Source organism: Raphanus sativus, chromosome 6, assembly GCF_000801105.2.
Source record: "Raphanus sativus cultivar WK10039 chromosome 6, ASM80110v3, whole genome shotgun sequence".
NCBI lineage: Eukaryota > Viridiplantae > Streptophyta > Magnoliopsida > Brassicales > Brassicaceae > Raphanus > Raphanus sativus.
Window position 1 is genome coordinate 30,040,811 of NC_079516.1, and position 11,514 is coordinate 30,052,324.

Here is an 11,514-nt window from a genome sequence, read left to right on the forward strand (position 1 = left end):
CAAATCTGTTGCCTAGAGCACCGAACGGCGGAGCCTTCGGAACTCCCGGTTTTTCGAGTGCCCGATCGGTACATTATGCTGGAGATAACTCGCTTAACAATCTATATACCAGCCCGATTTCCCGGAGCCTAAGTTTTAATGGTGATGTGCCCTGAATCAGCAGCAGAAACAAATCAAGAAAATCTGGCTTTTGGGCTTAAATTTTAAACGAGATGGGCTTGACGATTTATGAAAATATGTTTATGAACATGATTCAGCCCCAAGAAAGAAAGGCCCAACAAGAAACGAGAAGGTATGGTCCAATAATATATCAATCTGACGGCAATTCAGAGACCGTCGACCATGCGGAAGCACGAGACCAGAGCCGAAGAGTTCTGCGACCAGAATCATTCAATTTTGGTCAAGTCAAGACATTTATGATTTTTGGTCAATTCAAAGTCTTTGGTCCAGTCTTCCTTGTTTTTATAAGTTGATAATTTTTATGTTTGACTAGTATTTTGGAATCAGACCTTTTGTATGCCTTGCCTATTATATAAAGGCCATTTGATTAATGAAATAAAATAAGCTTTGAGTGATTATTTTTGGAACCTTGAGAGGGTATCTCACTTTTCTTGTTCTTGGTGTGGTTAGCTCCAAGTAACACTCTCTTTCTCGTTGGACCGGTGCGTCACATCCGGCAACAGATCGAGTTTGCTTCCTTGTCGGACCTGTGAGTCATATCAGGCGACAATCAAGCACCTCTGGTAGTATCATCGGGCCTTCCGCAACCCTTTGTGTCACCGTTCAATCCATCAGTTCTCTTCGGAGTTCACCTCTGGTAGTATCATTGCGCCTTCCGCAACCCTTTGTGTCACCGTTCAAACCATTAGTTCTCCCTTTTGGCGAGTTCATATCCCCTAAGTCCGTTTGAGTGAGCCTGTCCAATCTCAGGACGTATCAAGTGGTATCAGAGCCACTCAACCTGTACTTGTCTGTTCATTTTTCTCATCTTTCCATCTTCTTCATCCATCTTCTACCTTTCATCTTCTTTTCTAAAAAAAAAAAAAGAAAAAGTTCTACAAAAAGACAAGAGATCATTCTATCTGAAGCTAAAGAAAGACAGATTTGAGGGCAAATCTTTTTAAAGAAGGAGGGAATGATGTGCCCTGAATCAGCAGCAGAAACAAATCAAGAAAATCTGGCTTTTGGGCTTAAGTTTTAAACGAGATGGGCTTGACGATTTATGAAAATATGTTTATGAACATGCTTCAGCCCAAAGAAAGAAAGGCCCATCAAGAAACGAGAAGGTATGGTCCAATAATATATCAATCTGACGGCAATTCAGAGACCGTCGACCATGCGGAAGCACGAAACCAGAGCCGAAGAGTTCTGCGACCACAATCATTCAATTTTGGTCAAGTCAAGACATTTATGATTTTTGGTCAATTCAAAGTTGTTGGGGTCAAAATCGGTCAAGACGAAATCGATGTCCGAAAGTCTCGGAAAAACATGAAAGATGTTAGAGCAACCTCGAGAGACTAATTGTTAATCGAGAAACCTTGGAAAATATTAAGTTCAAGATTAATCATCTCGAAATCAACGGCTAGAAACGTTTTCTACACGAGGAAAAACCTACGGAAACTAAAAGAACGCAAAAACACGCACAAGCCGAAGGAACCGAGCAGCCGACCCCGGTCGCGGCCGTGGCCGCCGGGCGGCTAGCCCCCGTGATGGCCGTAGCCGCCGTCGGCTAGCGCCCGTGCTGGCCGTGGCAGCCGGGCGGCTAGCCCCCGTGCTGGCCGTGGCCGGCGGCGGCTAGCGCCCGTGCTGGCCGTGGCCGCCGGCCGGCTAGCCCCCGTGCTGGCCGTGGCCGCCAGCGGCTAGCGCCCGTGCCGGCCGTGGTCGCCGGGCGGCTAGCCCCGTGCTGGCTCGGGTCGTCGGGCGGCTAGTCTTCGTGCGTAAGTTCCAGGCCCCCGGGTCGCCAGAAATCCGTGTTTTGCGACTTTCCGAGATCCCGCAAACAAAACTCCTTTTCCTGCTCCAAGATTTTGGAGAACCCGTAAGACGTCAACGGACAGAAAGACTTCGTATAAAACGGTGATGGTTATCTTAAAACACCATTCGCCTCAGCAATGGATCGAAGATCTTCCGAAAGACTCGACATCCAAGTAGGAGCATTCTTTCAAAGAAATCGTAGAAAACAACGGAAGTCCGGAAGACGGCCCGAAAGGGACCAAACCCGATCGGACGGCCCATTTACGATTTTCTAAAAGATAGATACGACAATTATCTTCACATAACAAGATAAATGTTAAACTTCCGGAAGGATAAATGTCAAATTTCCGAAAGGATAAATGTCAACTTTCCCGATAAACACGAAGGCCGACGAAAATGGAAAAAGCCCAGCTCGCGGCAGACTCAGCCCATCAAGAATAGACCGTCATATGGGAGTATATAAGCAAGGCTAGGAGCAGAGGAAGGGGGATCCGAAATCAGAAGAAAGAAACCACTCTAGAGAAACTTAGAACTTAGGCTTTTATTTCCTTTTTAGCGAGCTGCGACTCAACTAGGTTAGATATAGGTTTTGAGACTAGCGACGATCGACAGCTCTTGCGGCCGAGATCTTGACCTGTTGTTCAAACGCTCTCCGCGAATTCGGAAAACTAGGTAAACTTAGTTTTCCTACGTTTAAACTTAACTAAAAGCGACAGTGCGAATTTCGGTTCCCACAGTTTGGCGCTAGAAGGGGGGGGGGATACACGGATTTATCTTTCTCGCAACTACGCACGCCCAGTTAAGCATGTCTGCTAACGCGGAAAAAGAAAAGCAAACGCACGACGGACCAGCCGTCGATGCCAACGCTGAGAAGACTCCTGCCGGAAACGTATCGACGGTCACTGCCGAAGCAAACACCGCGATGCTGGACCAGGTGAAGGAACTGTTCGCCACCGCCCAGAAACGGTCGGAAGAACAAGAGAAACTAATGGCTTCACTCGCTAAATAGGTCAATACCTTAACAGCGAAAAGCAAACTCCCGCGCGGATCCACCAAGGTGAGGCGTGTCAGGAGGCTCGACTTCGGAACTGCCGGAGACCAAGAAAAAGATGCCCCGAGAAAATCCCCGGAACTCATCCCTGACGATACCACTCCGGCGGGGCAGAAGAAAACGACGGATAACCTCCCACCTCCCGCAAGGGAAAACGAAGGAGACGGCGTCGAAAGAATCAATCTGGATATCAGTGATCAATCGGATCCGTCCGATGAAGACGCCGACATCCACCACAGAAGGACCCGAAGTCAGTCAGCTCGACTGTCGGCAGCCTTCGAAAAACCCATGACAGAAGAGGAAGAAGACCTCTACTGGTCAGAGCAAGAGAGGTTGGCTGAAGACCAGACTCGGGCCTATCGCAGCCAACGTAGACAAAGGAGCGCAAACGGCGCCAACGAGATCCATGATTTGCGCGAGTACATCGCAAAAACTGCAGCCGAGGTGAAAGCGGTAAAATCGCAGATTCACCACGCAACCAGCACTGCCCCCGAGATCGACCTGCTCCTCGAGGAATCGAGAAAGACTCCGTTCACCTCTCGAATCACGGACGCACGAGTCTCAGATCCCGGGAAAATAAAGCTTCCCACCTACGACGGAACCACAGATCCGAAGGCACATCTGCAGTCCTTCCAGATTGCGATGGCGAGGTCTAAACTTCCGGAGCGGGAAAAGGACCTCGGCTGCTGTCTCCTATTCGTCGAGAACCTCAGAGGTTCTGCGCTCGAGTGGTTCTCACACTTGAAAAGAAACTCAATCGGAAGTTTCCGCCAGCTTGCTTCAGCTTTTCTGAAGCAATTCTCCATGTTCATGGACAGGGAAACTTCCGACGTAGACCTTTGGAGTCTAATTCAAAAGGAAGATGAACCGCTCCGCGACTACATAAGGAGGTTCAAACTCGTGATGTCCAGGGTAACAGGCCTCAGCGACAGAGTCGCCATCGACGCCCTGAGAAAAACCTCTGGTACAAATCGAAATTCCGAAAGTGGATTTCTTTGGAGAGGCCACACACCATCCAGGACACTCTCCACAAGGCGACGGATTTCATCATCATGGAAGAAGAGATGAAAGTCCTAGCGCAAAAGCATGGACCGCAGAAAGCGTCCAGCAAGAAGAAAACCTCTCGTAACGACAAGTACGTCCATCACGAAGGGGAAGACGTCCAAGGTGAACATAACTACGCCGTCAATTCCAACAAGGAAGGACCGCCGGAAACACTTGGACGCAGAACTCGTACAAGGACAATTCCAGCTGCGAGTTCCATCAGACGAAAGGTCACTCCACCGCCAACTGCAAAGTCCTCGGCGCTAGACTCATTACGAAGCTGTTTGCCGGCGAACTAGCAACGGTCAGGAGCGTGAAAGACCTGCTCCTAGATTCTGACCGTCCGCCGAAGACCGACAGAGCCAATCCCGAGAATAACGCTCCTGGAACTCAATCGGGGAAAAACGCGGACGGAGACAAGACGGCGAAGGAAACAACAACAACCGCCAAAGGATCAACATGATCATCGGAGGATCGCATTTTTACCAGGACTCCGTTTCGTCGATCAAAGCCTACGGACGGAGGGCCGAAACAAGCCCCGGATGGTGTCCAGAGGACGACGTTCCCAATCACGCAATCATCTTCGAGGAACAGGATACGGCCGGACTCGATAAACCTTACTACGATCCTCTGGTCATCGACTTGGTGATTCAGGATCTCGAAGTCGACCGCATCCTCATCGACACAGGAAGCACGGTCAACATCATGTTCCGCGACACTCTGCAGAGGATGAACATACCCCTCGGAGAAGTCATCCCAGAACCAAGACCGTTGACTGGATTCTCGGGCGTCACGTCCATGACCCTCGGAAAAATCAGACTCCCGGTCATGGCTAAAGAAGTCACGAAGATCGTCGAATTCGCGGTAGTGGATAACCCGGCTATCTATAACGCCATAATGGGAACTCCTTGGATAAACGCCATGAAGGCAGTCCCGTCCACTTACCATCTCAGCGTCAAGTTTCCAACACCGACTGGAACAGCGGTAATCTGGGGAAGCCAAAAACAGTCGCGACTCTGCTTCCTGGCCGAACATAAATTGCGCAGCAATCGAGCTAACCCGAAGCGAACTAAGAAGCATCTGAGTATCTCCGAGAACTCAGCAAAGAACAGCTCGGATTTGTCCGAACAGGCCACAACTCAGGATAGCGGGAAAATCCTCGAGTCCATCGCCGAAAGAACGGATGACCTAACTCCCAACGCGACCACCGACTTAGCTGAAACAGTCAAGGCGCCGGAAATCGTGGAGTAATAGCAACCGCGATAGAAACAGAACTACGAGATGGCTTGATCCTCGCAAGAGGTACGTAGGCAGCTCGTCGCAACCCGACGAGTTCAGCTATCCCCCTCACCAAAAGGGGGGGGGGGGAAGATGGGGACAAACATCCTTGTACTCCCGCAAAAATACTTTTCACATGTACTCTACATTATAAAGTCTTTAATTCAAATGCTTACTCAACGCATAAACATTACGGAAAACGAAAATCATATCTTTGAGGAACGCGAGACGTCGTTAGTTCCCGAAAAGTCTTGATTCTCCATTCTCCTCCAAACAGTCCATCCGCGACTCTAAAAAACTCTATCAAACAGTCTGTCCGCGACTCTAAAGTTCATTTCCGTCGATTGGCCCCGACGGAAAAACATAGAAACGTTTCACTCAATCAAATTCGTAGTCTGGCTTCTAACGAAGTCCTCTTGCATCCGACAAGGATACCATAGCGCGCTATACAAAAAATCCAAATTTTGGTTAGCTCTTCGTAAAGGAAGTAGCTCGACTCGTATCCAAACGAATCATATAAGCCGATAAGCACTTCGCAGATTCTAAAACGGTACGAGTCAGGTCGAAATCGCAAACAGGCAAAACGAAAGCCGATTTGTCATCGCACAGCTTCAGTCCGAAAGTAGACCTAGGTCTTGCCCTAAACCCGGCCTTGCTGGTATCTAAGACATCTCATAGGCATAAGTATCCAGAATACGAGATTCCAAAATTTGCCTCTTATCGCTTACAAACCTAACGTTCGCTACAAAGTAACCTACGGATCAAGCGACAAAAAAAAGAGATTGAATACGAAGTGACTGCACGTATTCAAACCCTCTACACTTGACGAAAGTATAAATCAAAACGCAGAATTCATAAAAGCATTCATAGCAGGGATTCAAAAGCCACCAACGGCCAATCCCGAGAAACACAAAGTCACGCGACCTCCTAAGGGTCGCAACACATACATACAAACAGCCACACTTGGCCTATCACAAATTATAATCGAATGCATAACAATCGGTTAGAGATATTCCAAACGAGGAGTCGGGCTGGTCGACCTCTTCACCCCCGTCGCCTGCATTCAAACCCGCGCCTACATCCGCCGTATCTTCCGAGACTTGGATAGGATTCCACAACTCTCGAATTCTCCCTTCGATCGGAGGAACAAAGGATTCGGCGTTAGCGCATATTCTCATCGAGCCATCCATCGCGGCAAGTTCGCCGGAAAGAGAGAAACCCTCACGCTGCATCTTGTGTAGAGTACCGACCGAACCACGACACTCGCGAAAATCGCCTACAAAGTCCTGAGCCTCTTTGTACGCTTCGAATTCGGTAGAGAAAATTTCGGCCCTTCGGTTCAGCTCGGCGGCAGCTCTTCTCCGCCCGCTCCTTTCCGCACGAACGAGGGCTCGAGCCTGGACCTCGGCTTGCCGGCGTTTTTGCTCCTCCACCTCCAACCGATACTTGGCGAATTCCCTTTCCGTTTCCTCCGCTTTGAAACGGGCCAGCCGGGCAGTACGGAAACTTCCATCGATCGATGCGTTCCACACTCTCACGGCCTGCAAAGAAGTCGAGGTCAAATAAAAAGAAAAGGGGATTTACTCAAGTTTCGAAAACAAACCTCGTTGACCAAGCGAGCACCCTCCGCAGTCACCTTGTCCCTCTCCTCGTTGTCCAAAGACTCGTCACGGGAAAACGCCGGAGGGAGTTCATCAAAGAAGTCACCCGGGGGAGGAACACCCTGATTCTCTGTAGTGAAGTCAGGATCGTATCTCGGCAGCTCACCATTTCCCGACGAGGCCTCGAAAGCAATCCCTTTATCCTTCCGAGATCTCCGCCTCCGCCTTGAAGGGGCAAAAACGTAGGATCCATCATTGACACAGGGCCGCGTACCGCCTCGCGATCGGTGAAGCGCGACCGCCCCTCGAATCCGGTCAAGAGTAAAGGAGTTCCAGGAACAAGGCATTGTCCTAAAAATGTCTCTCTTGGTCGAAAGATCGGAAGGAACATGCGCGAGACACCTGTTCTCTGAACAAAAAAAAAAAAAAAAACACACACGTTCAGTACTCGCTTTTCGGATTCTAAGAAAGGGGATGCGACAATCTTACCTCGTTGGTACAACCAGTCCGTCGGGAATAGGTGGAGAAAGCCTTCCTCGACAGACTCTCCATCTATCCTCACGAAAAAGAAACGGTCAACGTAATCCTTGGCGTGCGAGGTGACTCCATGGATTACCGAAAAATTGGTCCTCGCCTTCATGGAGTATACTCCATTGATGCTCGTCGTCTTGGAGTTCCACAACCCTTCGAAGTCAGCAGGGCTAAGGTCCATCCCTAACTCGTAACTCAAAATCACAACGCCAAGCCAGCTTTCCAAAGCCGGCACGTTCAGCTGGCTGATTACGATTCCGAAACGGTCGAGAGCCTGAACAATGACCCCAGGGATTGGGAACCACAGTCGGCATTGCGTCAGGAACGCCTCGTAGCAAGTAAAGTAACCCTTCGGAGGATGCTCCGAACTCTCATTCCCACGAGGAATGCGAAACATGACTCCCTTCGGAACCTCATAAAACTCTCGAAGAGTTCCGAGATATTCAGGGGATACTTCGCTCGGCGAGTCAGTTTCCTTACGCGCCCTCAGAGGTCGCCGGGGAATCGGGATCACGGGAAGGGGAGCATCAGAACCGAAGACGGCGTCGCAATACGCGCTCCTGTCAATCTCTGGAACCTCGGGTTTCAGAACTTTCTCCTCGGCATGGAAACTATCCGAAGACGAGTGAGACTGCCTCCTCGAGGATTTTGATCTTGAAGTCATTCTTTTCTTAAAGGTAGAGAGAGAATTTGCAAGAGAGAGATTAACTTAAGATTCTTGGGTGAAATAAGAATGGTAAAGAATTCACAAGTCTTTATAGGCAAGGATTTGACTATTCACCCCGACCTTCGACACGATTTCGTCTCCATACTTTCCTCACGAACCATACCGCAAGCTAGGACCTACAAACCCTACGGCTCCTAGCTAGCTGGGGGGCTAACTGTTGGGGTCAAAATCGGTCAAGACGAAATCGATGTCCGAAAGTCTCGGAAAAACATGAAAGATGTTAGAGCAACCTCGAGAGACTAATTGTTAATCGAGAAACCTTGGAAAAATATTAAGTTCGAGATTAATCATCTCGAAATCAACGGCTAGAAACGTTTTCTACACGAGGAAAAACCTACGGAAAACTAAAAAAAACGCAAAAACACGCACAAGCCGAAGGAACCGAGCAGCCGACTCCGGTCGCGGCCGTGGCCGCCGGGCGGCTAGCCCCCGTGCTGGCCGTAGCCGCCGGCGGCTAGCGCCCGTGCTGGCCGTGGCCGCCGGGCGGCTAGCCCCGTGCTGGCCGTAGCCGCCGGCGGCTAGCGCCCTTGCTGGCCGTGGCCGCCGGACGGCTAGCCCCGTGCTGGCCGTGGCCGCCGCCGGCTAGCCCCCGTGCTGGCCGTGGCCGCTGGGCGGCTAGCCCCCGTGCTGGCCGTGGCCGCCGGCGGCTAGCGCCCGTGCTGGCCGTGGCCGCCGGGCGGCTAGCCCCCGTGCTGGCCGTAGCCGCCGGCGGCTAGCGCCCGTGCCGGCCGTGGTCGCCGGGCGGCTAGCCCCGTGCTGGCTCGGGTCGTCGGGCGGCTAGTCTTCGTGCGTAAGTTCCAGGCCCCCGGGTCGCCAGAAATCCGTGTTTTGCGACTTTCCGAGATCCCGCAAACAAAACTCCTTTTCCTGCTCCAAGATTTCGGAGAACCCGTAAGACGTCAACGGACAGAAAGACTTCGTATAAAACGGTGAATGTTATCTTAAAACACCATTCGCCTCAGCAATGGATCGAAGATCTTCCGAAAGACTCGACATCCAAGTAGGAGCATTCTTTCAAAGAAATCGTAGAAAACTACGGAAGTCCGGAAGACGGCCCGAAAGGGACCAAACCCGATCGGACGGCCCATTTACGATTTTCTAAAAGATAGATACGACAATTATCTTCACATAACAAGATAAATGTTAAACTTCCGAAAGGATAAATGTCAAATTTCCGAAAGGATAAATGTCAACTTTCCCGATAAACACGAAGGCCGACGAAAATGGAAAAAGCCCAGCTCGAGGCAGACTCAGCCCATCAAGAATAGACCGTCATATGGGAGTATATAAGCAAGGCTAGGAGCAGAGGAAGGGGGATCCAAAATCAGAAGAAAGAAACCACTCTAGAGCAACTTAGAACTTAGGCTTTTATTTCCTTTTTAACGAGCTGCGACTCAACTAGGTTAGATATAGGTTTTGAGACTAGCGACGATCGACAGCTCTTGCGGCCGAGATCTCGACCTGTTGTTCAAACGCTCTCCGCGAATTCGGAAATAAGATTCTTTCTTTTGCTCTCTTTATTTTACGTATTTATTCCCAAACTAAACTCGTATTAACTTCGTCGTGCGTGGCCCAGCAGATAGCCGGGATCCTCGGGGAAAACTAGGTCAACTTAGTTTTCCTACGTTTAAACTTAACTAAAATCGACAGTGCAAATTTCGGTTCCCACAAAAGTCTTTGGTCAAGTCTTCCTTGTTTTTATAAGTTGATAATTTTTATGTTTGACTAGTATTTTGGAATCAGACCTTTTGTATGCCTTGCCTATTATATAAAGGCCATTTAATTAATGAAATATAATAAGCTTTGAGTGATTATTTTTGGAACCTTGAGAGGGTATCTCACTTTTCTTGTTCTTGGTGTGGTTAGCTCCAAGTAACACTCTCTTTCTCGTTGGACCGGTGCGTCACATCCGGCAACAGATCGAGTTTGCTTCTTTGTCGGACCTGTGAGTCATATCAGGCGACAATCAAGCACCTCTGATAGTATCATCGGGCCTTCCGCAACCCTTTGTGTCACCGTTCAATCCATCAGTTCTCTTCGGAGTTCACCTCTGGTAGTATCATTGGGCCTTCCGCAACCCTTTGTGTCACCGTTCAAACCATTAGTTCTCCCTTTTGGCGAGTTCATATCCCCTAAGTCCGTTTGAGTGATCCTGTCCAATCTCAGGACGTATCAAGTGGTATCAGAGCCACTCAACCGGTACTTGTCTGTTCATTTTTCTCATCTTTCCATCTTCTTCATCCATCTTCTACCTTTCATCTTCTTTTCTAAAAAAAAAAAAAAAAAAAAAAAGTTCTACAAAAAGCCAAGAGATCATTCTATCTGAAGCTAAAGAAAGACAGATTTGAGGGCAAATATTTTTAAAGAAGGAGGGAATGATGTGCCCTGAATCAGCAGCAGAAACAAATCAAGAAAATCTGGCTTTCGGGCTTAAGTTTTAAACGAGATGGGCTTGACGATTTATGAAAATATGTTTATGAACATGCTTCAGCCCAAAGAAAGAAAGGCCCAACAAGAAACGAGAAGGTATGGTCCAATATATATCAATCTGACGGCAATTCAGAGACCGTCGACCATGCGGAAGCACGAGACCAGAGCCGAAGAGTTCTGCGACCACAATCATTCAATTTTGGTCAAGTCAAGACATTTATGATTTTTGGTCAATTCAAAGTCTTTGGTCAAGTCTTCCTTGTTTTTATAAGTTGATAATTTTTATGTTTGACTAGTATTTTGGAATCAGACCTTTTGTATGTCTTGCCTATTATATAAAGGCCATTTGATTAATGAAATAAAATAAGCTTTGAGTGATTATTTTTGGAACCTTGAGAGGCTATCTCACTTTTCTTGTTCTTGGTGTGGTTAGCTCCAAGTAACACTCTCTTTCTCGTTGGACCAGTGCGTCACATCCGGCAACAGATCGAGTTTGCTTCCTTGTCGGACCTGTGAGTCATATCAGGCGACAATCAAGCACCTCTGGTAGTATCATCGGGCCTTCCGCAACCCTTTGTGTCACCGTTCAATCCATCAGTTCTCTTCGGAGTTCACCTCTGGTAGTATCATTGGGCCTTCCGCAACCCTTTGTGTCACCGTTCAAACCATTAGTTCTCCCTTTTGGCGAGTTCATATCCCCTAAGTCCGTTTGAGTGATCCTGTCCAATCTCAGGACGTATCAAGATCATAAATGGCTAAAGAATCTGAAAAATCTTTAAGCTTTTCAAAATGGTTTTCAGATTCACCTTGAGTTTTCTCACTGATGAACAAGGATGGCTCAGCTACATGTGCACGTGTGGATGTGCTCTTCTTGTGGC

At 48.7% G+C, this 11,514-nt stretch overlaps 1 protein-coding gene across 1 annotated transcript; it reads right to left on the minus strand.

Moving 5' to 3' along the window:
• Positions 1 to 5,813: 5,813 nt before the first annotated feature.
• Positions 5,814 to 7,362, minus strand: LOC130496463 (uncharacterized). The gene is made up of 2 exons (XM_056988530.1): positions 6,951 to 7,362; positions 5,814 to 6,888 (listed from the first exon to the last, which is right to left on the minus strand). Exons 1-2 carry the CDS (start codon positions 7,293 to 7,295, stop codon positions 6,319 to 6,321), a joined length of 915 nt encoding a protein of 304 aa, XP_056844510.1. The 5' UTR covers positions 7,296 to 7,362; the 3' UTR covers positions 5,814 to 6,318.
• Between the last annotated feature and the right edge of the window lie 4,152 nt (positions 7,363 to 11,514).

Excerpts from the sequence above, each read along its gene's own strand:
- LOC130496463 (XM_056988530.1), bottom strand. The coding sequence starts at position 7,295 with ATGCCTTGTTCCTGGAACTCCTTTACTCTTGACCGGATTCGAGGGGCG. Across the intron at positions 6,889-6,950 it reads GTGCTCGCTTGGTCAACGAG|GCCGTGAGAGTGTGGAACGC; the intron begins GTTTGTTTTCGA and ends ACTTCTTTGCAG.